At 41.6% G+C, this 26046-nt stretch overlaps 1 protein-coding gene across 2 annotated transcripts in view; it reads left to right on the top strand.

The window, feature by feature from the left end:
• LOC111336472 (protein furry homolog-like) overlaps positions 1-25691 on the top strand; it is a 38942-nt gene extending 13251 nt beyond the window's left edge. For both annotated transcript variants that reach the window (XM_088732966.1, XM_022942574.2), the window contains exons 20-61: positions 787-870; positions 1959-2026; positions 2116-2246; positions 2936-3051; positions 3566-3650; positions 3753-3845; positions 4123-4364; positions 4617-4787; positions 5065-5104; positions 5456-5580; positions 5671-5728; positions 6168-6259; positions 6718-6783; positions 7220-7320; positions 7588-7693; positions 7820-7874; positions 8022-8132; positions 8694-8848; positions 9102-9212; positions 9356-9483; positions 10081-10337; positions 10793-10930; positions 11382-11456; positions 11972-12275; positions 12555-12777; positions 12967-13067; positions 13504-13807; positions 14371-14478; positions 14838-15147; positions 15684-16000; positions 16619-16769; positions 17228-17338; positions 17656-17755; positions 17885-17982; positions 18357-18521; positions 18836-18976; positions 19136-19450; positions 19657-19863; positions 21150-21362; positions 21931-22094; positions 22920-23574; positions 24209-25691. In XM_088732966.1, coding sequence (XP_088589092.1) covers positions 787-870; positions 1959-2026; positions 2116-2246; positions 2936-3051; positions 3566-3650; positions 3753-3845; positions 4123-4364; positions 4617-4787; positions 5065-5104; positions 5456-5580; positions 5671-5728; positions 6168-6259; positions 6718-6783; positions 7220-7320; positions 7588-7693; positions 7820-7874; positions 8022-8132; positions 8694-8848; positions 9102-9212; positions 9356-9483; positions 10081-10337; positions 10793-10930; positions 11382-11456; positions 11972-12275; positions 12555-12777; positions 12967-13067; positions 13504-13807; positions 14371-14478; positions 14838-15147; positions 15684-16000; positions 16619-16769; positions 17228-17338; positions 17656-17755; positions 17885-17982; positions 18357-18521; positions 18836-18976; positions 19136-19450; positions 19657-19863; positions 21150-21362; positions 21931-22094; positions 22920-23574; positions 24209-24616 — 7003 coding nt within the window. In that variant the 3' untranslated portion in view covers positions 24617-25691. The remainder of the gene's footprint in view (positions 1-786; positions 871-1958; positions 2027-2115; positions 2247-2935; positions 3052-3565; positions 3651-3752; positions 3846-4122; positions 4365-4616; positions 4788-5064; positions 5105-5455; positions 5581-5670; positions 5729-6167; positions 6260-6717; positions 6784-7219; positions 7321-7587; positions 7694-7819; positions 7875-8021; positions 8133-8693; positions 8849-9101; positions 9213-9355; positions 9484-10080; positions 10338-10792; positions 10931-11381; positions 11457-11971; positions 12276-12554; positions 12778-12966; positions 13068-13503; positions 13808-14370; positions 14479-14837; positions 15148-15683; positions 16001-16618; positions 16770-17227; positions 17339-17655; positions 17756-17884; positions 17983-18356; positions 18522-18835; positions 18977-19135; positions 19451-19656; positions 19864-21149; positions 21363-21930; positions 22095-22919; positions 23575-24208) is intronic.
• The last annotated feature ends 355 nt before the right edge of the window (positions 25692-26046 follow it).

Genomic DNA, 26046 nt, shown 5'->3' with positions numbered 1-26046 from the left:
TAAGGCTGATAAAAAATATACATTTTTTTGTGGCAACGACTGAACAGCGATTCCGAATGAACTCGTTTTGCTTAGAAAGCACGTCAGCCATAGTAACAATGTACGAACCCGTCAGATACAAATTAGCGATACGGTAAATATTTCAATAAACTCGTCTTCTCAGTCCGCACATCGAGAGATGGGATACTCTTTTTTCCTTCAATTTATGGCTTGCACGCTTTGCGCTCGGGTGAAAACCTTCGTCGGTCGGGTGAAGCTCGGGTGAAAACCTTCGTCGCTTGGGTGACGCTCGGGTGAAACCTTGGGTCGGTTACATATCGTACAGACCCCAAATTCTCTATAAGAGGCATTCATCACTCAAATATTTAAATGTATAGGTTCCAGTTTTACATCGATTACTGTGAAAACAATTGATTACAATGAGAGGATAATTTCTGTTGCTCTTTATCTGGTGTTAATCTAAGGGGGAAAAAAAGCAGTGTCTTACAAAGGTGGCAATTTTAGACAATCGTTGAACCGCAAGCAATCCCAACAAACGGGTGGTATGTGATCTAAAGAGATATGTTTTCCAAGAATAAGGCAATAGCCTTTTTTCGAGGGGGGGGGGGAGGGCTCAGTTCAAAAACAAATAACGTGTTATGTCGGTGCAACGTCTGGCTAAATTTAAGATAGTTTAGAACCTTTTTTTTTTTGTTTTTCGGCGAAACAACGGCTTAACCTTTGTCGCGATAACCGTCCCAAAAGTGCAAGTGAGAATGATGGTGATATTAATTTTTAAACCTGCAGGTGTATTCCAGAAGGTAGGACCAAAATGGAGCTGGTAGATCTCCTCTCACGTCTCACTGTTCACATGGATGAAGAATTGAGAGGGTAAGCGAGGAAGAGAGGATGGTGTACATGTACACGGTACATAGTGGTTTTGCAATGGACTGCTGACAGTGAAACCGCCTCCTGGTTAGCTCAATGGATAGAGCGCTGGACTGTTGTGCGGGAGGTCGAGGGTTCGAGCCCCGGCCGGACCAACGCCCAGTGTCTTAAAATAATTGAGAAGAATATGCTACCTTTCTATAACATCAAGAAATGGTTAGATATTCTAGTCTTCTCGGATAGGGACGAATAAATGGAGGTCCCGTCTCCTGCTGGGTTAGAGGCAGGAGACGTTAATTTCCCACGCACGAGATTACTGTGCGGTGGATGTCCTCCCCTGGGGTGGGATGGGTGGTTACCAGGACCCCGTTGATACCAGTATTTACTACACTGAAGGGGCTATCCTGTATAAATATAGATGTCTGTCTGTCTGTGATGGCCAATGACGTTTGGATTACCCGTCGGAAAGTTTTCCGCGTCTGAGCCACGGGACAATTAAGAGTAATCCGGCAGTTTTACATTGATATTTACATAGATGGCGCTCATTAGTTGAAATTTGGGTAAATCTTGGTTCAGGTTTTCGGTTATGTTTTCCTCTTGAATCAGTTGTTTGTTGGATGGTGGTAGTTCATGGCGTCTGTGAGAGGAGTCTATTCTAAGGTTGGAAACCAGCTTTTCAAAGTAATAATTTTTTACTGTAAAGGTAGTACTCTTCACAGTGGAATATATAGAGAGCAATTTGGAATTGAGTGTCGAAAATAATCCGAGGTTGCATTGGTTATACCCTACTCCGCTCTGTGATTTAAAACCAATCACCACTTGATCGCCCGCGTTTTCCTGCACTTTAGGTTGAGTTTCTATTGGCTGTTAAATGCGTTTCCTTTCTTCTGATTGGCTGTAGTAACTACCTTGGTTTTTGTTTCATGACACTCAATCGAAAGGGCTCCATTTAAGTAAGCAAGCTTACAGCTTAATAATGATGCATGCGAACCTGGCAGCTGTCTGGTGAATTGGTACACAAAGTCAGTCACCCGTCAGTTATCATGAGCTTGACTGAAACGGTTCTGATCAATGCATTTGTCTATATTCAGGCTGGCCCTTTCTTCTCTTCAATCCCTTATGCTTGACTTTGCAGACTGGAAAGAAATTACCGTTCTTGGTAAGGTGATAGATAAATACTGTTGTGATACTCAAAATGAATTTTAGTTAAAATGTAGTTTTGACTTGAGCTACTTTTTCATGTTTTAGGGTTTATTAAATTTATTCTACGCGAGATCCAAGACAACTTGCCTTCACTGCTGGACAGTGCAGTGCGTATGTTGTTACAGCTGCTCGCTCACTGGAAGACTTTAGTCTCTGCTGGTCCAGAGGATTCTAAGGTGGGTTGCAATGTCCCCATTTTAACTCCCCGCAGTGCATAATGATTGAATTTCATGAACCAAAATTGAAATAATCACCTTGACCAATCAGCAAACAGAAAATATCACAGGAAGCCAGTGAGAACTCAAAGTTAAAACAAGCCAATTTTGTGACGCGCGGGAAAATACAAGTGACCAGGTGTTCTGAACCCAAGTGGATGAGAGGCGCTGGCTCTCTAGGCCAACTACATTGCCAATTCAAGCAAAACAAAAGTAAAGCAGGGCGATTTGAATTTCTCGCCTCTCGCGTTTTGCTTCTCACGTGGGTCTGCGTGTGTACCCTCGACTGAAAGTGCAAGAAATCTACGCGTGTGGTGCAGGCAAAAGTTAACTGACTGTTGGCTGCCGACTGTTGGCTGCCGACTGTGGGCTGCCGACTGTGGGCTGCCGACTGTGGGCTGCCGACTGTGGGCTGCCGACTGTGGGCTGCCGACTGTGGGCTGCCGACTGTGGGCTGCCGACTGTGGGCTGCCGACTGTGGGCTGCCGACTGTGGGCTGCCGACTGTGGGCTGCCGACTGTGGGCTGCCGACTGTGGGCTGCCGACTGTTGGCTGTCACGTCGGTAACTTCATGTTAAGCGTTTGCGATGACCATACTAGAAATCACAGGGTATGCACTCGAGACTGGTAACATGCATTTTTTCTGTTAGTCTGCACAGGAAGTTCAGCTGGAATTATCTGCTCACAGTTTGCCATGTGACAAAGAAGTTGACAGAGTAACTGTACTTCACAACGTCGAGGGGTTTGCTCTCGTCATGCTTTGCAGGTTTGTTACGCAGTAGATGAACCTTGTTGATCGATTCGAATCCTCAACATCTCCCAAACTCCCCCCTTCCCCGGGCAGCCTACGGACATTTGACGTCCTTACGGGGGGGGGGGGGGGCGGTAATTTGAATCTTTCCTGGCTCGGGTGGGGAATTTGAACCGTAATGTAAAAAATGTTAGGTCTTTCCATCAAAATACAAGTGGTATATCTTCAAATATGGAGGTGTTTAAGGTAAATAGTTCACTTTCGCGAGCGGATGGCCCAGAAGAAAAGGTCTATTAGGCTAAAGCTAATGGTCGTTGATTTTTCCTTTTCTAAATTGCTTGGGACATTTTCACTCAGTGTTTGCTTACTGGGGACGGGAATTTGAACAAACCAATCTTCAAAAGTTCAATTTCCCGGGGCTTCGAATTGATCGGCGCATAATGTGCTAATTTTTCATTTTGCTTTATTTCCGTTGTGGCCTTGAAATACTATTAACTCTTTTCCTTATTGTATTCGTATCTGTGTATAGTATACACCCCACTATACGGAGACTCGCCTTTCTTGTTCTGAAAGAAGTACGGACGTTAAGCAGTTTGATGGACCTCACTGAAAAGGTAATGTAGTGCAATCTTTGTGTTTCTCAAATAACTATTTATTCAATAATTAAACAACTAAGAAGGATAGTTTGACTGACTTCAATTTTTACTTTCTTCTAGGAAAAATCTGACAAACTTGTTCTCAATGTAATAGACCAAGTGTTTCCAACCGTACTCGAGAAAGTTCTGCATTCCATACCACAAAGTGAGAAGGTACCATGCTCATTTAACTCCTATCGCATTTAATTCGGATTTCAGCATCATCAGTGTCTAACTTTTAAGTCGATTCAATATATTTGGTTAGTATGAAGCGGCATTTCTTTTTGGCCGAAGCACCTATCAGATTCCTTTCCTAGTTTTCAAGCAAGTGAACTCTGAGCTTCGTACCCATCTTTGATGTAATGTGCTGATACTGCGAGGAAAGTTACGTTCACATCGCTTCTGGGAATAGATAGTTATATCTGGTATGTGTTTTTTTTTTTTTTTTTAGCTTTTCACAGGGCCAATTGCCAATATGGACATCACGGTTGTGAATGAGCGGTTGTCGGGAAACATGGACAAAGAGACTGGAGAACAGCTGAACATTGCACTGCACAGTTTCTTCTGGTCATCCCTTATGGCAGGTCTTCTGAACAAGTGGTACCTCCCTGAACTGTGTCCTTCTGCTCTGCAGTTCTGTTGGCCAAACATATTCAATCGACTTCTCACTGTGTATTCGCTAATTGACTCAGGGTAAGAATACAAAGATTATTTTCTGTGTTTCGTCCAACATGGCGCGCAGTTTCTCTTTTTCAAGAAGTGAAAAGTTCCAAAGAGGAAATCACTGGAAGCTGGTTATGAGCGAAGAAAAGGAAAGTAATGCCTGGCTTCTCTTTGATGTCCTCTGTCAGTCAGTCAGTCAGGCCAAATGAGATCTTTGCTAATTATGTGAGGGGCCTTTTCTAACGACATTTTCAATTGATGTCATCTTTGTATTGTTTTTAGGGCATCAGGGATAGATTCCATTACCAGTTTGTCATCCGTGTACAGCAGAGGACCAAAAAAAACCCTGAATACCAGCCATGTTTGCCTCTTCAGAAATTACCTTATATTCGCTTGTTGTGCCTATCTACGGTCCCTTTCCCTAAGGAGCGACTCGCCAGAGCACGATGCAGGGTTAGTTTGACTGTAACTTTACCGTAATAACTTGAGGGAGCGCTTTTCCTGATAAAGAAAGCGCCGCCTCTGCGTTCTTTCGAAGTTATGAAGTTCTCGAGCGAGCAATTTGCCCCTTTTCCGGTACTCTTTAGGTTTTTGGCCACGGTAATTTAGATCTGAAGTTGTTCCAACGTTCGTAGACTTTTCACGACAGTGTGAACTGGAGAAAGTTAATGAATGCATTTAGGAGCTTGATGGCATGAAACTAAATTGTATTTTATACTGTCTACTGCAGAACTTCATCAGAGGGCTCAGAAACGAGAGGTGATTCCAGAGTAAGTTGCCCTGGTGTCGTGAATCTACAATTGACGGGGTTATGATAACCGTTGTTTAAAAGAAAGCAAATTATTATCATGTTTAGTGGGCCGATGCTCGACTAACTGAGCTACTAAGACTCTTTGGCGAATTAACCAAATCCGTGGTGGGTTCTTATGCAACAAAAGTCTTACATGTTGAAAGATAGGGAGGGGAGGGGGGGGTGCGCAAAAGTGTCCTGTGTCACGGTTCTGCTCGTAAATGAGGTTGGAAAGATGCTAAATTCTAAGCACGGCTTTTAGATGAAGATAAATTGGTTAGCCCACAGAACGAGCGTGTAGTTTCTCAGTTTTTGTTTCGCTCCTTTTCAGCCTCCATCTCCAAATATGGTTGACAGTTTGTTCCGATTTGCTGTACCTTTACTGAAGAGCGATTGCTCTGATATCAGAGAGGCTGTCATTATTGGCCTTGGAAGGACAAGTCCAAGTTCTTTCAGGTAAAATTCAAGATAAAGAGAGAATTTTATCTCAAAGATCACCATCTAATATGTTTCTATACGTGATTTCTCAATTTTTGTGTTTTGTAGAGAGTTACTTGAGGAACTTCAGTTTCTTCTGAGGGAAGCACTGGACCGTAGAGCAGAGGTGAGTGTTTCTTTAAATGTTAATCCAGTAATCCCCTAGAGTGACCAGCATCTAATTTCTCCATACAATATCATTCCCCGTATTGAGGTCACGAGATTCGAGGAAATGATCACCAAGTGAAGAAGCTCTTGATTGTTAAACAAATTCTCCATGTCAGCGCCTTAGGAAATGTATAGAGAACAGTATAGAGAATATGCATACTGATGTTAGGGTGGAAAGGGTTTTGTGTCTTTAGTTTGGCTGAATAAGAATCGTCTCCATCCTTAGCTTGATTTGATAATTTCTATGTCGTCTTCCTATTGCAAGCAATATAGAATAGCGTCGGCTTTTTTAAATGTCCTAGTTAAACATTACTGAAGTGGATTGAAGCAATCCTTGACACTGGGCAAGATCAGTGGTACTTGTAGATTTAATTACAGTCACGATTTTATCATCATAGAGTGTAAGACGGAGAAGAAAGCGAGATGTACTGCGAGCATACCTGGTCAGGATATTTGAGCTCAATGCTGAACATGGTTGTTTCCAGGACAGGTTTGTTACCACATCCATCTCCCTACTTTCAGAGAAGCTTTTGTTTTTTTCCATTTAACCTTTAATTTCCAAAAATATCCACTGGCAACATGGTGTGGTATCAAAATTGCATCCATCGATAATGCTTAGCGTCTGTCTTGATCTGATTGCGGAACGATATGTTTGTTTTGTAACGAAACATTCGTGATAATCGCGTCTGTGATTTAACGGGCTAATCTTTAAATGCAGTGAAAACTTTGATGTCATGAGGAAATCTTTCATGAGTGGAGAGTGCCTTTCGTAAATAATCAACCTATTGGTGTTCTTGACGAAAATTAACGCATGCGAATCACTTTTGTACTGGGAATACAGGTGTTTCTTTTACATGAACCTTAAATTTAAAACTGGCTCCTTTAGTAGGTGCTATATTAAGGACTTGTTAGCAATGTGAGTCCATTTATTCTGTTCGTGTTGTTTAGTGCAAGTGAGCTGGTGACGGAAGATGGACTCAGTGCAATTTTCACTGAGTATATCGAAGGAACAAGGTAGGTCACCCACCCGAACAAGGTGAACAAGCTGTAAGTGCAGGAGCGCCTGTCGTTTGATTACCCTGAAGCCGTAATCAAAATAGCCTCAACAGCCATTCAGAACAAAGGGGAGTGTTACAAAGAATCAATGAGAATGAAAGTAAAAATTTGAAACCTGCAGATAGCTTGTAGCATGGGAATAAGCTGGGGATCAAGTTTAGATAGTGCGAATTTTCCAGGCCTGTCACCAAGCGACGCAAAGAAAACAAATAATTTTTGGAGGAATTTTAGGATGACTAAAAAATCCTGGGGATGCATTTTCTGCAAAGATCATTTTAAATGTATGGCTGTATGGCTATACCGAACTTATTACTTTGTGCTAAGTATTAAACTCTTAAAAGATCTTTCGATGTTTCAGATTTTTGAAATGTAAATTCGTGTTTATCGTCATCAGGTCTTACCTCGAGACTGAAAGTGACAAAGACATGCCCGCCATTATGCAGCTTCGACTTCACTTTGCCAACTTTATTTATAAAATGATCACTTCCGTGCCTGGTGAGTAAAACCGTTCCCCGATCCTTTTATCTGCTCTCCATGAAAATCCTGTAGCAGTGTAGCGTTACTTGAACAAACTGCGATTAATCTTTTGTATATAGCGCCGGAGGCATATATGTCTATCTAACATACATGTTATCTTGCTAAATGAAAAGCTTACTTTTTCTTGTGTCTACTTCACCATTTGCTCCTCAACACAGGAAAGTTAAAGAGTTTTCATTTTTTTTCTTCCGCACCTTACGGTAACCCGTTTTATTGCTTTGACAGCCTCGCTTCGAAGGAATCTTCTGCCAGATGACCTGCGCTGTAACCTGTTTTTCCTGTTTAGCAGTTGGTGTGCCCATTTTGGCATCAAGGTTCAAGGACTTGAAAAGTAAAGAAGTTTCAGTGATTTCAAATCTAGTTTGCCATATTTTGTTCCGGCTCGACTTTCCTTTCCGGGTTTTTTTTTTTTTTTGAAGTTTGTTATTAACTGGGTTTGTTTCAACTGCTTTCGTAGAACTCCGCTCATTTCAAGCGCACAAAGCAATGATTTGGAGCTGGCTTCTCTTCATGTAAGAGTTACAGTACTTTTTGGTTGTTAATAGTTACTCTATATGTAGATTTTTACTCTCTAATCGTTACATCTTCGTATTCAAAGAAGACTGCAAGGGAGACTATGAAACGTAATTTCCTTTTCTCTTTCTTCTTGTATCTCTTAGGCCATGTGTGGCTTGTTACAGTGCGGTCCCGCGTTTGATCCTAATGGCCTTGCCACTGGTGGTTATCTTTACCACTGGTTACAAACTGTGCTGAATTCTCCAAAAGAGAGGGTTAGTATTTCGGGAACGCCTAGATGGCGGCTGGTTTACTTTGCTTGGGTTTGCAGTGTTGATTTTACCTCACCGCGTGATACATTTGTGTTCGTTGCTCGCTGTTTAAAACGGAAAACAAGTTCTGTTTGTCTGTCGAATTCTCTTTTCGAGTTTGCAGTTTGCGCTTTCGAGTTTTGGTTCGAGAAAACGAACAGGAATAGGAAGGCAATAATAGTTAAGATATCTGCCGAGTGATGCCGCATTTTACATGTATTTAGATTATGAAGTAGCCGCGAAAATTTGCAGTGAGGTTCGGAGCGGAGATGCCCGAGAGGAGAGGGTGGGTTTCACCACTAGTGGCTGGACAGCCCTTGGTTTTGTTGAACACTTTTAAAAAGGTTACTTTCGCCCAAGTAGTCGCATAAAATCAAATTTGTATTCTTTAAAACTTGGAAGTCATTAAGAGGGCGAAGGTAGGCACTGCAATGCATTAGAGTACCATCATTAATTATTCCAGATTCTTGCTCAGGCAGATTGACCGTTTTCCACTGCATTACAGAAATTTAATTTTCTCTTCAGATCCATCAGTTGGGGCATGGTACACTGGTTAGCCTGCTTGAGAACAATGCCAACATTCCTTCCCTCCTTTACTGGGTGATAGACAAGTGTTACATGGGCTCCAGCCTGGTTGTCAGCGGTTGCTTCAGGGCACTTGTTTCTGTGTTTACAAAGAGGTGACTGGCCTGTTTTCCTCTTTTCGCAAACGTGAAAGCGTGTTTGGGAGTGTGATGCTTATAAGGAAAGCAAAACGCACTATGTACTTCTCTTGACATTCATTTGAAAAATGTGCTAAAATTTTCCGACTAGAGGTACTTTCAAAAGCGTTTTAGAGTTTCGATAGTTCATTTCTTTTCGCTTGCTTTCGCAGTGGATTATACTTCAGTCCCTATTTTTTAATGATTTTTTTTTGTCTCCGTTTCTTAACAGTGAATATCCCTGTGAAATGATTCCCATTCTGAACGTGGTTTTGTTCAAAACTGCTGATTCTTCGTTAGACATTCGAGAAAAGGCGGCTCAACTTCTTCAGCTTCTAGAAAGGTAAAGCCCCATTGCAGTGTAATTGTGCAATTAGAACTCTCGTGCTGAGCGATGACGCAGAAGTAATGTAGATAGCAGCTTCAGAATTTTTAATTAACTTTTTCTTTTCGTGAATTGAAATGACTTTGGTCGTTATCTCTTAGACGTTTCTTTCCGTTTACAACACCGAGTTTATCATGCGCGTTCCGCTGCTCCTACTCACAATGCCAGAGAACATTGTCTCAAGCGCTAGCCGCAGCTCACCCGGAAATCACAATCCATATGTTTGAAGGTATGTTCATCGGACCTTATGTTATCTTTCTCTTTTTATTTCCTCTATTTGATTGGTTGTGACTATAGTATGAGGGATGGGAGTGACTTTTAATAAATACTAAATGCAGCATCGCTAGAATGACAATCCATTTCAGGAACTAAAGCACAGACGTTCTTGAAACGTGGACGTGGACCCAGTAGGAACGTAGCCAAAAATCTCTTCTTCACAACCATTGGTTAAACTACTGAAAGAGGACGGCAAGAAGGTTAATCTTTTGCCGTTTGCTGTAAACGTTACGATGAGGGTGCCGAAGCATAAACCTTTCTATTTTTTCCTGCGCTGCGCACTTCACGCTCCGCTATAATCGTCAAAATTCAGGATGAGTAACAAAGCTGACGTTTCGAGTGTTTGCCCTTCGTCTTTCGCTCTGACGAAGAGGAAACGCTCGAAACGTCAGCTTTGTAACTCTTTACGGTGGCCAATTTACTTTATCAACTCCCACCGACGCAGTACCACAGTTTCTTTAGAAATATACCCCCAAAATTCCAAATATACTGCTTGTTGTTAATACAAGTTCATATGAGAGACTTTTGTTGATCTTTTTCCTCTTGACAGAGATGACTGCGCGATTCGAGATGACATCCTCAATAGGTCAGCGGTGTATAATGCAGTACATGCTCCCTTGGTTAGCGAATGTCGAGTTGGTAGACTTATCAAACTCCTCTCCCACTCCTCCTGAGTTGAACATAGAGACGGAAGAAGAAGAACAACAAACTGATGCGATGTCGCCTGTTAAACTAGAGGGGGAGGGGTGGGGGTCAGTCGAGGCTACTCAGCTGGTACTTAACAATCTGTTTTACATCACTGTTAAGGTGAGTGCTACTGCTTGTAGCTTTTCTCAGCGCAAAAGAGGCTTTACACGCAAATTTATGATATTCTAGTGAGCTTGCATAAATATTAAGTTGTTTTTCCTTTCATGGACCTTGGCACAATTTAATTCCGTCGTAAAATAAGATCGAGGTAGTGAGTCCTTCCCTCTATTTCAACAGAGGATCTATTACTTTGCACAATGCGAGCTTTGTGCGTTTTTCGTGGAGCATAAGGGGTAAACCCGTGAGAATAAGATAGGTGCCCCTCGCGTGGCTAATTAGGGCATCCTCCCTTTATTTCCACCGCTACTGAGTCAGTCACGTTTGTTTTTGGCAGCCTCGTTTCAGAAAGAAACGTGAGAGAATAAGCAAGATTTCTTTTAAGTACCTCAAGTTGAGTCAGACCTAGTCGGGTTTAAATTCACACTGTCTTACATCACTTTGCTTTACCTCAATAGTATGATGAGGTATTCTCTAAAGAGATCGAAGAGGCCTGGGGCAGTCTGTGCAGCCGATGGGTGAATAACATCCACGAGATCCTGGGTTATCTTATAGCTCTGGCTGGTATTATTGGAAGCTCAGAAGTTCTTATTCACGTGAGTGATCATTTACATTGCATCCACGGTAACCATGGCCACTCAAGCTTTGAAAAACAATCCGAAGGCAGAACTGAAACAGTAAAAAATTATAGACTAATCCGAAGAATCTCATCTTGGACACAAAAAAATGAAATCTTAAGCCAAAGAGAGTTTTTTTTCCTGTCTTGACATGAGCATAGGAGAAAGGAAAAAAACCTGAGGTCTCTTACGAAATGGAACCTCAGACCTTGTAGTTTGCTTGTTATCACTTTGATTTCCCACTGGCCCCTCGTGATCTTTACCTTTGTTCCATTTGCAAGTGGTCGTTTTGATAACAAAGGTTTTGATTTTAGTCGCAAGATGAAAATACACTTTAAAACAGTTAATTTCGAGGCTTTTGCGCAGTTTAAGGGTGTTGAATCATCTGGTTTAATGTTTTCTTTGAATTTGTGTAACTTTTTTTTTTTAGGCAAAGAAGCTTGCAGTGTATGTGGCACGTGCAAACAAACAGAAAACTATCGAGGAACTTATGGAGGAACTCAAGGTTTGATAATCAACTTATTCACGAAATAAGTTTGAATTGTGTAGGTGCATTCTTAGTTGAGTCCAAAACGGTGACTCAATACATTTTCGTGCTCTAACGAGGCTCATTCAAACTGCAGTGTTCCTTCTAAACATAGCACACAAAGAATTTCTTTTGTATCCGTGGTCCATTATATCCATAGCCTATAAAAACAAACCCATAAGGTTACTGGTAGGAGAGCCATGTTCAAGGGTTGTGACAGCGCTCCCATGCCACCTCTGTGTCCCAGTTTTGGTCACCATACCTGCCATTTCTTATGGGTGGTTGATTATCTCCTTGTTGCACAGGTTTTTCACTGAGTTCTCCGGTTTTCTTCCTCCTAAAAAAAAAAAACGCCACTTTCCTTTTCGACGTGAATCAGAGAACTGTTGGGCTTTACCAGCTACAAAGTGTTTATCGTCTCGTTGCTAATTTGATATGATGATTCCTGGCACCTTTTGAACAAGAACTTGACAGAACACATTTCTTATTCGCAGCTCACTGAAACGGTGGCCTCACAGTTTGAGCGATGCGAAGATGCGCCATTTTTCCGTCCTCTGCAAAAGACGTCATGTAGTCGGGACTCAGTCATCGAGGGTCCGTCAGGAGAGGAGAGTGGGTCACTGGCGCAGAAAGAAACGAAGCCGCAAGCGAAAGTTGTAAAAGAAGAAACAAAAACAGACGATGAACAGTCCAGAAAAGTGTCTAGAGACGAGAGAAAGGAGTCGAAAGAAGAGAGACACAATGGGAAGGAAGAAAAGAAAGAAAAAGGCGATTCTCTACCTAGGAGTTTGGAGAATGGTGGGTTTATGATAACATTACCTTGGTTAATTCTTGTTATGAGGTTTTTAAGACTAGAAGCCTATATATTTACATATATATTAAACTAGGTAAAAGTCTCCTTTGAATCTCCCGTTTTTACGTATTTTATGTCAGAGCTCTCGTTAAGATCATCAGTTCTTTCGTCTCCCTCTTATGCCTTACCACGACCATTGTCCATTCGGAATTGAGCGCACTATCAGTTTTCACAAAGTAGTCACAAAATGTTTTTCTATTAATCGTTTAACACTCTTGCACCAGATGCACTGGACTCGAATGTACCACTGGCGGAGCCCGAAGAAGTTGATCAGATCGAAGAGGAAGATAAACCTGAGGGAGCCTGGGCACAAGAGTGGATGATTATGGCGCACAGGCTTGTTAATTCTGGTTTGACTCTTTCGTTACCAGTCCCTGAAGGAGAGAAATTCTTTGCTCCTCTTCCTGACATTCTGCCGTTTGCATCTTTCGTGGCTTCGCTGTACAGGTACGTTTCGGTTTTACAACGTCTGTGTCGAAACTATTCTTGAAGCCCGACTTTTTTCAAAATGAATAAAAGGAATAAGTTTCCGAAGAAACCGTCGTACAGCGTCTGTGAGGGGCATAATTTGGTTTCATCAACAATGATTATCTTATTTAGTCTTACCGTAGTCATACTATTTCATCTTGTTTTCAGATGTAACTTTGCTCTCACGTTACTTGCTGAGTTAGTTCTTGACCAAGCTTCTGTTGATTGGGAAGAACATCTGCCTCTTATGTTGCATGTCATTTTTCTTGGTGAGTCTTGGCGATTTTATAGAACTACCTTGTACCTTGTAGTTTTCCAGATGGCCAGTTTACCGATCGAACCTATACGTACTGGTCAACCCTGCAACATAAGTTCTTATAGGGAGAAACTTGTTAATCCTGCCCTCAATTTCATCACGTTCTAGAAACTTTTATTGAAAACTGGAATATTTATCGGCTAGACGGTATTTGAATTTTAGGCCATAGATATTAAGTTGCGCCTAAAATCTCTCATTTCGAGCAAACCGTCGAGCAACCTGAAAATGTAAGCCTATAAAATTATAGTTCAAGTTCGTCAATTATAATTGGTTTTTATCTCCCCTAACCCTAGGCATCGTTTTCCCCTCTTGGTTGTTGTTACATTTGTTGGGTTACACTGATTTGCTGAACCAATGTTTTTAAACTTCCAACATTTGTGTTTCCACAGCTTTGGATCACGGCAAGGCCTTGGTTTACGAACACAGCAAGAGGTTACTGGTTAATCTCATTATAGTGCTAGTGTGCCGGGGCGACCATGTCTCTTTAGCGCAATCACTCTTCAACTTCGTCACCATTTCTGAACAAGGTCTTGGTAAACATGGTTTGTTGAAGTCCTCGTGGACGCTGGATGTTGGTAACTTTGTGGGTGTGCCTGGTCCTGGTGCGGGCGCTGGGACTGGTGCAGAGTGTGACACGCAAGGTGTTTCTTCGGTGCAGAGTAATGCAGCTAGTGCAGGCACTAGCCTCTATGAGTAAGTTTCGTGCAATAACTGTTATGGGGCGATGGGCTCTCGTGGTCTAGACCCTCGTTCAAAATGGGGGATGAAGATAAAGCCAGTAAATGTTGAACTACACAGGAGATTAATGGCTACCCCCAAGGAAGACCCTTTCTTTGGTAATCTGTAGTCTTACAAGGTTCCTGCCAGCTGATCCAGATGTTAGTTTCAACCGGAAAATTGAAATTGTATTTGTCAAATACCTGTATAACTTTCACCCTAATCTTACGATGCGATCTGTGGCTGTCCTCACTGCCGGTTTGAAGGCGGGTCCATTGAACGTTCCGCATTCCTGGAACAGCGGCATTAATTTATTTGGAATTGGAATGTTTGGCTTAAGATTCACTGATTTCACGAGAGCGCCGAAGTTGTGTTAGTCAGATACAAGGACAGGTTGGGAATTGTTGTCCCTTTTCTGCTCTATAGAAGTTTAACCTAGTCCACATCCCCAACATCTTCATTTTTATCTCGCTTTTCGCAGTAATGCGTACAGATTTAATGAGGATTTTGTTTACCATTTTACGTATGTATCAAAATAGGTCTGCTGCTGGCGGCAGCTCTCTGAACATAACATTACCTCCCGAGGAAAACAGTGCCAACAGACTTGTCGAGCAGATCCAAGAACTCATTGAATTTCTAGCAAACAGGTGGGAACAGCTTTATACCGCAACTGTTTCTAACTTCTGAAAGAGCTCCTTGTAATTTCTTCAAAGAATATCGTGTCTCCGTGCATATGCGTTTAACATATTTGTTACTCTCTCCTTACACAACATTTCGACGTGGCAAATGCTAGCAATTTGTGGGTCTAGTTCTCTGTTGCCGTAATGGTAGAAATATGAGGACGGAATCGGCACTTTCTTGGGTTCGTTTCCTCATTGTGGATTGATTAGCTTTTTTTTTGTGCCGTTGACAACTGTTCAACATCTTTCTTCTTAACCCCAGTTAACTACTACAAAACGATCCTCGCACTTACAGACTTACTAATTGATTTCCTTTCATTTGATAGTGACTGTAAGCCTCTCTGGGCATTTGAAGAGATCACTCCTCGATCATACAAAATCAAAAGCGCTGAGCAACTGGAATTATTTGTTGCATCAGTTGTCCAAGTTTTCCAGGCGTCTGACTTGTGCAGCAAAGTGCAGGAATCGATGGCCAAGGTGGCCCTTCACTGGGCCACATCCTGCTCATCAAGGCACTATGCTGGCAGGTCCTTCCAGGTGTTCCGAGCTCTCAAGGTCCCTCTCTCCTGGTCCATGCTCTCTGATGTCCTATCCAGGCTGGTCGAGTCTGTTGGTGACGGCAGTGAAGACGTTCAGGTTTGTGGATTTGACTGTTTTGCGTTAACATTAGTAGTGCCTTATGAGCGCAGAAAGAGCCTATTACCTCCGGCGCTTATTCTGGTTGTCATGGTATGAAGCAGCTTGGTATATTTTGTTTTTCCCTCGTTGGGGCTTTGGTCCATTGTGGATTACTCCGAGCAATTCGTCAAGCTGCTCTGACAGTTCGGTATCCATTAGTACTGCAGAGTCACGGGCACTATCTTGGTAAAGAACCACATACAACTCAACACAGTGCAATGCAACGTAACGTAACGTAGCGTTGCGTAACTCAACACAATGTAACGCAACACTTCGTGATGCAACACAACGTAACGCAACGCGAAGACATTACAGTAAGGGGCGTGAGTTTCTAACCAAACTGTTGGGCAGCATCCTGAGGAGGTATTACAAGATCATTTGGTTTTATCTAATGAGTTGATAATGTAAATGGGACACCGAAAGAATTAGTTTCTGAAGCTGCCGTATCAAGGGTGAGTCAAAGTTACTGTTTCCCTTTTTACCTACCTTCTTAGGGTTATGTCATGGAGATCCTATTGACCCTTGAAACAGCTTCTGATTGGGCCATGACAGATCACTCGAACAGAAGTAACCTGGAGCAAGGGCTTGGGTTCCACTTTGAAGACGAAAAAGAAGATAGCGTCGATGAAAACAATCTTCATATAATAAGTGCAAGCGTCGGTTCAATCAGTCCGCTGACTAGTATTAGATATGGCGGGCACATTCGTTCCTTGAGTAGCGGTTGTGAGTTCAAGAGATATTCGTCCTTGTTCAGTCAGTTTGGACGTCGTAACGGCAGTAGAGATGACCCTAATCTCATTCGGGCGAGAAGGTAAAAATCTTAATCTTACCGTTTACACTCATTATGTTTTAGTCCTCAGAAGCACTGAATAACGGGGTTTAAACACTAAATCGAATTCTTTATTTCTTCAAAAAAGAGATTGGCGGCAGTTGTATCGGTTTAATTCGACCCAAAGCCAACTTAAAATGTTGGAAAAACACTCGCAAAAGCTTCTTTTTTTTTTTCCCTTTGGTTTGTGATGAACATCCTCTCTTGTAGTCTCCCAAAATCTGGGCCAAGCTTATTACGCTGGTAAACCGATAAAGGTTACGATCAGTTTTTTAAAGACACTCTGCAGGGGCTTCATTAATGTTTTCTGCAGGAGGGCAACTGGTTTTCACAGGCGGGAAAAACTCTTTGAACTGAACTTCTTTGTAAGATAAACTTTCCTCCAGACCGTCAAATCAGGTGGGCAAAACCGTCCTCACAACCGGTCAATTTGCCCGGGGCCCAGGCCCCTTAATGAAACCCCTGACTCTGACAACTTCCCGTGTAAATACAATGTATGTGCGATTTAGCGACCGAAAAGATATAATTTTACGCTTTGTGGGTTCCTTTCCTCGCCTATCCGATATATCAGTTTTCCATTTCTTTCCGTGTTTAATTTAGTGTTAGTGTACAATGTCTGAAGACGCCATCAGAGGCTATCAATCCACAGAGCCAGGCAGACATGGTTACGCGTGTGTTTTGGATCGCTGTCTCTTTACTGGAGTCAGATTATGAACATGAATTCCTAATGGCCATTCATTTACTTAACAAGGTCAGTCTATTAGAAAGGAAACAATTCACACACTACGTAGCTTGTGGCACTGTTCGTCCAAAACTCCGCGGTGAAGTGATTATGTTTCATAATTGACTTATTTAGCCAAGCAGTTCTGAGCTATGAGATGTTTTTTTGTTAATGTACCAGTATGGCCGAGAACGTTAAATGGCCCCCTGGCCTTGCCTTTTCTACCCCTCACCTCCCCCCTGCGTAAAACCATGTCGGAAGACGTTCATCGTTGATTGAACCTGAGGGAGTTTATGGCATTATCCAACTATTTGCGTGAGAAAAATGGAGTTTTGATAAAACGAAGTGTCTCGCTAGTTTTGTGTTAAGACTTGTGGTGGCATAGTGAAGGCGAAGGTTTTTTTGTCGTAGTTTCAAAACTCACCAGCGTTTGAAAATTAGTGTATGTAGTCTTTTACATTACATTCTCTTTGTTTGTGACTCTGCAGGTGCTGTCTATTCTGGACTTAAGTCTTCACGACTCTCGCGACAAACTCGACAAAGTTTTGCACAGACTTAAGTGGAACGATTTTCCAGGACTGCAAGCACTGCTGCTGAAGGTAACTTGTACTAATAATCTCGAAGCAATTGGAGTTTTCAGTAAATAATGTTTTGAGGATATCCCTCATACACGCTCTTTGAATGAAATTCTACCATGATAAGAATTATGCTGTTCCATGCTAAATGGCCAACTTTAATTTTTCCATTCGATTTCATTTGATTTGTTTTGATATTATTTTTCCCCTAGTAAATAGATGTGACCGACAAATCCTAGCCAATGCCTGGATTGTCTCTCTCTGTCCCTTCGTTTGATTTTAAGATAGATACTGATAGAATATTGGATGGCGTATTACTTATTGCGTAAATTTAATTTCAGGGTCTAACAAATGCAGCCACTTCAGAACCTTCTCTTCATCTGCTGGCTAAGCTTACTGTTTTCTCAAACGTGGGTCTCGTGGATCCGTCCCAAGCTGCTGGTGAGATAAACTCGTTTCATAAATAATAAAATGTTATGTTTATAATATCTGCTTTTCTACTTGAGACAAGGTGAAACTCTTAGGGTCGTTCCGTGTGAGGGGTGAACTTTAAACTATGTCTCTTCACAGGTTTTGCTCTTAACGTGTTAGCTTTGTTACCACACATGTTGGAACATTTTGACGAACCCGATGAATTTAGCAAGACATGCGCCCAAAATATAGTACAGGTAAATTGATTTTGATAAAATTGTAGGGGTAAATCTATGGCTATGAAAACTATTCAATTACATTCACAAAAATAGATCTGAAGGCAGTAAGATTTTTTAATCGTCCGGTTCATTGTGTTGACAGCGTGTCTTTGAAAGGGGGTGCTAGAAAAGCAAAGGTTGACTGTATTTCTGCCTGTAACTTCGGTCTTTGTTCAAGAAAATTAAACCACTGTCAGTTCACGAAGTCTAAAAGAAATTAGCAATGGAGTGTTATCAGTTGTGACCATGATATGAGTACACACCTCATTATTATTATACTGTTCACAAAGATAAATAACGACTATCCTTTCGAGAGGAAACTTCGTCGCTCATTAGATATACTGATTTTTCAGGTGTGCGGTAATTCGAGCAATCTCGCCCATTTAGGAAAACTGTTCGAGATGTATATAGGGAAATCTTACCACAGACCACGATCTACATGGCTGGATTCAGTTTATAGATACATCAACGATTCCTATGGACACCTCACTAGGTCCCACGTCACCTTTCTCCTAGAGGTTTGTATAGGAATTTTTAGCAGTACACGATGGGTTTTGGGGGCTCAAGCAAATTCAGTTAGTGTTGTGTTTTTGCCCCATATACAGTTGCCTCACAAATTCCAAAACATTCTTTCCTCTCTGAAACAAATACCTCAAGAAATTCATACCGTCGTTCTCGCGCTCTTTCTCACCAGGTCTTTGAGCATGGCTCAAGCAAATTCAGTTAGTGTTGTACATAAACAGTTGCCTGAAAAATTCCAAAACGTTCTGTCTTCTTTTAAACAAATGCTTTTGGAAATTCATACCGTCATTCGCGCGCCGTCTCTCACCAGGTCTTAGAGCGTGGTCCCCCAGCTTACAATCAAGTTGTGTTGGGCATGCTGTGTTCAGTGATGCGACTAGCGGACTTCTCATCTCCATCCATGAGGCACTTTCAGAATGATGCGCTCAAGACAATAGCCAAGTATCTTAAGGTAAATGTCCTTATTGGTGGAAAAAGACTGGAACAACAAATGAACAGCCACAAGGTCTTCACCGTTGTATTATGAAGTAAACAGTGCAATAGCTTGAAAATTGAGAAAGCTGCTTTCAACTTTTATGACCATTTTTTTGGCGATTACGTTTCACTGTAGGGTTACTTGTGGAAAGAATCTCTTGACATTCTTAAGATGGCAGTGTCGCGCTCTTCCCACCTTGACACACCACCTCTACGTCCCGCAAGCTCGGTGTGGACCGCATATGACAGCTCCTGGTCAGCGGAGGCCATGATGATCAAAAAAGACCTCCCAGGGAGGACTCTGGACTTTACATTTGACCTCTCTACTACACCAGTGATAGGAAGGCGGAGTACCCCAGAGCCCCAAGTGGATTCTAGTAAGGAGAACAAGGTCCTTTCGCCAGTGGCAACAGTCGATATGTCTGTGTGGAGAAAGCCGCATCTTTCTCAGGTTGGTAATCGAATGGTTGAATGAGGTTGTGATGTTAATCTGCTGAAAAATATGCTTGTGACGAATGTTGAAAATTATTATGCTCGAGAGGCGCTCATCTCTAGATGGAGGATCGAAAAGGAACGAAGTTGCTTGTGCAGTTACTCGTCTCGTGAACAGCTTTTAAGTGAGTGACGTTCTCGTTGTTATGTCTTAAATCATTGTAGCGGCGTACACGTGAACGGCTCGTGAACGTGCTGACGACCTGTGGTCACACGGTAGGATTAAAGCAAAGCCCATCAGTTGTATTCAGTTCGAGCAGTGATCTTGCTGTGGAGAAACAAGGGGCTGGTCAGCAGCCGTCATCTGAGGAGGCTTCCCTGGTGGAAGGTCTGACTAATGAAACAGCTAAGGACGAACTGGAACCACAACAGGTACGTGATCAATATTTGGTTTAATAAGAAAAGATACAGCCAGTACAAGAGGCCTACTCTCGGTTCCAGTAACATGAAACTACAAGAATTTCTTACACCCCTACTACAAGAAACTACAATAAATAATGGTTTAATAATGGTTCAATAATGGTTTAATAAGAAAAGGTTTAATAATGATGGTCAATAATGGTTTAATAATGGTTCAATAATGGTTTAATAAGAAAAGATACAGCCAGCACAAGAGGCCCACTCTCGGTTCCAGTAACATGAAACTACAAGAAGTTCTTACACCCCTACTTGAAGGAATGCTAATTAGTTGTAGTTGGCAGCAGCACTACGTTATTGACCACTTTTATAAATGGCTGCCTGTCTTTTGTTTAAATTTTAAATTAGCCTTTCTGGCCTCGTTCTCTTGTTCAAAATTCAAAAGAATGCATTATGTCAAGCGAGGCTAGTGAGGCTAACTTGAATTTAAACAAAAGAATATCAATCCGGCAGCCATTTATGAAAGATATTCCTTGAAAATTCATCGGTACCCATTTTTATTACACGACTCGGGCAGTCAGAGGGCCAATAACTAAAATCAACCAACCAAAATGCTCTATTGACGGTCAATATTTTCTAAGTATTGGACCGGGCACTGTCCCGAGTGGTCCCGAATGATAACGCACTGCTGTCCCTTCGAACTTTAGTCGTAGAATAAATCTCCTATTAACCAAGCTTGCTCGGGACCGTACTGGAAGAATATCGGCCCTCGGTCTTTTTTGTACGGACCTCGCTTCGCTCGGTCCGTACTGTCAAGAACTCGAGCCTATATTCTCCCAGTACGGCCCTCGCGCTTGGTTAATAAGATATATATTCTTTGGGATGCAGAGAGATACTGTGAGGAGAAAAAAATCTTACAATCTTGCCAAAAAATTCACTGACTTGTTCTTAGTTTTAACTCGGGCTTCGCTAACCATATGACCATTACGTTTCCCTCCATTTTTATTAGTGATTTGCTTTTTGGTTTCTATGTTTTTTGAAGTTAAATCCTGAATTTGTCACAAGTCGATAACGTGAGTATTTGGTAAGCGAAAAGAAAGAAGAGTAGGGAAGTGCTCAAGGCAGGCTTTACTTTGATCTACTTAAACGTTTGGAAGTAAAATCTGAAAAGCCTCTGAACGTATTGATGCCAAGAATTTGTTTAGACGCAAGTTCACATCCTCACTAGTAGTTGAATATGCTGTTAGAAGGGTAAATGATTGAGGATTTGTTGTTAACATTGTTCGCATGATTATTTTCAGATAAACGTTCTGACGAATTTCGACTTCCTGTATGACGACGAGGCCGAAGACGTCATGTGGGGCCCTGATTACGAGGATCGTCGTTTGTCGTATTGCAGCTTGGACACCGGAAGTCTGGATCGAGACTTAAAGTCCAATTTACAGACGCTAGAGTGTCTATCGGGAAGTGAGCAGGATCTCACCCCTCACGACTCCTCTGATGATGAGGACGAGGTACTTTGTGGGGAGGGGATGGGCACATTTTATGCGCTGAAATATTTACGTTACAGAGTCGCTCTCAGGTTTAATCAACTATGAAGATCAAGATATATAGCACCTTTTGGCTCTTTGGTTTTGTTTTGTGGTCTGTTTTTTTTTTTTTTTTTTGTTTTTTTTTTTTTTGTTTTTTTTTATAATTTCCTTTTTATCAAGAATTGAAAAAATAACATGGAATAAATAGTGGCTCTCAAATTTTAAGTGAACGGAACTGATGTTATCCGTCAAATGACAAAATTAAGTATTTCTTGTTTCTGCAAATTTACATCACTTCCGTTAAACTAGCGTCTGGTTGGATAGCACCTTGTGCGATTATAAATTAAAAGGTGCCAATAATCCAAAATTTTTGTCTTTGAATATATTTTATTTTCCTGCTTATTTCACTTTTATTTTTACTCGGTTTGCAATAAACCAGTTACCTACACACGAGTCTCAAATAATTTAGTTGTCCAAGTAAAAGAGTACCAAGGTAAGAGTTCTCTTCCATTCACTTATGATCGATCTTTTCTTTCTTTTTTCTTTCTAGTTGAGTCGCTCGTTAGTTTGTAGTACGCTGACCGCAGTAACCGACAACTCGACAGTCTTAGAAAGCTCGTCTGAGTCATGTGCCAATGTCACTGTCGTTGTCATAGACAACGACGCCAAGACTCCTGAACCAGGGACACACAGCCGCAGTCCATCTGTAGAAAGGTAAATACGACGTGCTCATGTAGGAGCTGTACCACTTAACCTTTTACACCCTTTGACTGACATGCATAGTCTCCAAGCTGTTTTCTTTACATTTCCTCTGGTGCTGACAAGGAGAATTTGTTTCACAATCAGAAACACTCTATATTTAACAACTATTCACCGAAGTGGAGATGGTTAGTGGTGGATATTTACCGACCCGCGAAGCGGCGAGGTAAATATCCACCGCTAACAACTTCCACTGAGGTGAATAGTTGTTTTAGTATATACTAAAACAGTGAGATAATATACACCACCAAAAATTGATATGAGTGATTTCTTCGCTAGTCAAGGATGCAAATCGGGACGCCATTTTTTCCCGAGTTACTCGGAGGTAAACAGCAAAGGATATTCGGAGTTTGGCTAGCCAATCAGAGCGCGTATTCAACGATATCCACTGTTTTAGTATATACTAATAGTGGTTATTTCCTTAATTTTTATAACCTTTACTTTTGAATGAAGGTTGATGCTGTAATAGGAGTGTAGAAACCAGCCACTCTTGGGGTTGTAAGGGTTAAATAGCTTATGTTCTGTATAATTTAGCATGGATGCCTACTATCAAAGAGGATATCAGCTGATCGGTAATAAAGCGGACCAACGAGGAAACAATGACTTATAGTCGAATGAAATTGAAACGATTTGTAGAGTTTATCTCGTCGAGAAAAAGAAAAAGCCCTTTTAAACTGTTCAGTATAATTTTAATTCTTGGATTTGAAGATAGAATAATTATAAAATTGTATCTTATGACACTTTCTCTTGAACAATGAAGTTATTCCTGTTTCTTTGTAGTTCGGATTCATTACCTGGCGCTTCAGAAACCAGCTACTCTTACAAACTGTTCGCCGTGACTGAGATCACGTGGGACTCACGTGAAGAGCCGGAGAAGTTGTGGACATCCCACGTGGGCTCCATTATAAAGGACAATCTAGGGGTTACCGCCGTCAACACTTTCTCCTTGTTCTGTTGCTTGTACAAAAGCACACGCCGAAAATTCTACAGTTTAACACAAGAGTGCTGCAATTATCTGGTCGAGGACAAGTTTCGAGATGTAACCCATCACTTCCAAAACTGTTTGGAGTTCCTAGTGTCGCGTGGAGACTGTCCGTTCGTTTTCGTCGATACGGAAACTCTGAATCGAACCAAGTTACTGGAGAGGCATAAGTTCGCCGTGTTGGAACTGCATTCGCATTTTTCTAGCTACATGCAAAAGAGCGAACGCACGCTCGAGTGTCTTGATGATGTAAAGCTGGCGGTGAAGCGGTCATCTGTTGGCTCGCATCACGAGGAGTCGGAAGCTCGCCTGTCTCCTGACCCGGAGAGTCAGGAGGTGAGACAGGTGCAGTTGTGTCGTTCCTTGTACAAAGCACACTTCCAGTTTTTACTCTTCTGTAGCACCTATGTACGGCTGCTGGAGTCACTGGTGCAAGCCGCTCGTCAGGCTGAGGTAAGTGCGGTGACGGGAAACTATTGATAAAGTTAATAAAGAGAATTTTTGTAGAGATGTCGGAATAAGGATATTTAAAGTACACAACTCTTTCCGCATTGCTTTTCCAGTATGTTGTATCACTTATAAACTGGGAATTCTGCCTTGCTCGACTGTGAATACCCTGTTTTTTGTTAGAGCTTCGAGTCCTTAAACCCAAATGTCTGACGTTCGATTCCTTGTGGGAGACCCTGGTTTTTTACTTTCATGCCACGTTCGTGATAAGTAAATGTAATCCTTATCCGAAGACCGACCAAGTTAGTCTTCTTTGTGCGTCTATCCGCACAAAACTTTACCCAGAGATCACCATCGATTTCTTTCGATAAGTTTCCCACTTTTCCAGCCTCAGTTCCTCATTTCCCTTTCTATTGGTTCTACTCCAAGTTTCTAATACAAATCACCATATATTACTCCTCAATACCCGCTTTCGTGCTCGGATTCTTCGCCAGGATATATTTACAATAACGTAGCGTGTAGGAAACGCTCGGCGCAAGTAGTTCAAGTTTCCTCAGTCTGTTTTTCTAGTTGTTGCTGCCGTTTTTATTGTTTTCTTTCTTCTTTTTATTTACCCTCTTGAAATGCCCGCTATCTCTAGGTAAACGATCTAACTCAGGAAGTAACCGAGATTCGCCGAGAGGTGTCCTCGGTCCTCGAGCACCCTCTCTCTGAAGACACCACGTTTGTGAAGGACTACTTGGAAGGTGAATCCCTGACAAGAGACTCCGCTGTACAGGCTCTCGTGCAACAACTTTCTAGCAGAGACATAGATCGTTCCATTCATCTTCTGCGAGCGTTCAGGGAGAAGTTTGGGGGAGAAGCGTTTGGCGTTTCGGATGAGGACAACTTAGACAGTCTGGTGTCTTTCTATTGCAAACATGTAGCAGAGAAAAACGTGGGGTCCCTTGTCATGTCAGGCCCAATCCAGAACTTTGCAGCGTTGTGCAGGAACCTAATGGAAGTGAATGTTGCCATTCTTGCTGCTGTCGAGGATCTGAACACTTAACGTCACGCACAGTCTGAACACTTAACGACACGCACAGTTTGAACACTTAACGACACGCACAGTTTGAACACTTAACGACACGCACAGTTCAGAGAATCCAAGTTCAAGTTTTAGAGAAGTCTTATTGCTGAGTAGCTTTTTAACGGAACCCCTTTTTCCTGGGCAGAGCTTTTGGGATTTATTGAAGTGGCTATTGCACAAGATCATTAAGAAATCCTTTGGGTTTCCAGCGGTGATGTAACATGCAAACGGTAGATCTTGGCATGCCTCTTATCCTTTGATTTTGACCCCGTGAGCTTCAACGATTTTAATTCTCGTTTAGCTTTTATTTCTTATACAATAGGGAAATTACTCATGGGTTGTTTCCTTTTTGCTTTCTTTTCTGAGTAGGATGAGGGGTAAAGAAAGGATATACGTTGGAAAAAATGATGAACTAAGTGAAAAGAAAGAAGATACACATGAGATAATTTAGTATGATGGCCGGTCTCAATCCAATAAGCATTTTTCCGAAATAATTTGCTTAATTGAGCGAAAAAACAAGAATTACGTTCCTAGAGACAAGGCAAGGTGATAGTGGAGGACGTTTCAATTAATTCTTTTTTTTTTTTTGGATAAATACTTCGATTGTATATTTATAAAGCCCGGACATTAAAGTTATTTGAGAAGGTCAGGTTTAAATTAAATTTTGTATCCCAATAGAATTGAATTTGTAGTTCTCCGTTGAAGCAGCTAAAAATCCGGTAAACTTTGCCAAAGCCTTGATAATCAGTGAGCTAGTAGATCGGTATCGAAGTTGTTCTTACCTTTGTAAGGTCTTTCAAAGTTTTTATTGTGAGAATCTGGTTTTAATGTTTGTGTGCACCCCACTCCAGAATTTACTCTAATTTAGCTGTGATGTTTGCTCTCAGTTACGGATTTCTTCACGGACAATTTGTTAGCCTTAAAGATGACTGCTTTGATTATTTCCAAGTAGAAAATGTATTTAAATTATTTTAAATTAATATGGTCGTTATTTTATTAGAGCGAGTTTGGGATCTTTGAAGAAAAATAAATTGAAGGTATAAATGATACAAAATGCTGTTGAGCTGTCTTGAAAATTGCGGTTTTGATGAAACTTACCTTCGTTAGAACATAGTGACTTTGTAAGCTTCTAAAGCCCCGTGCAAATGCACTGGATTTGTCCAATGTACACGCTCTCAACATGTTGAGCTCAACAAGTTGAGCGCATTTGAACACCCTGTTGAGAGGTGTTGAGTCTTGTTGAATCAAATTTGAAACTGGTCAAACTTTTCGCTCAACACGGCTCAACATTTCCTTTGTTTCGCGGTCATCCATGCGTGGCTCAACAAAGTCGAGTGCATTTGTACAGCAACGCTGAACATGTTGAGCCCACGCACGCGCAGTGCCCAGCGCATCCGTTGGGAGTTTTA

Source organism: Stylophora pistillata, chromosome 9 (assembly GCF_964205215.1).
Source record: "Stylophora pistillata chromosome 9, jaStyPist1.2, whole genome shotgun sequence".
NCBI classification, from domain to species: domain Eukaryota; kingdom Metazoa; phylum Cnidaria; class Anthozoa; order Scleractinia; family Pocilloporidae; genus Stylophora; species Stylophora pistillata.
This window is presented reverse-complemented; position numbering and strand designations above follow the sequence as displayed.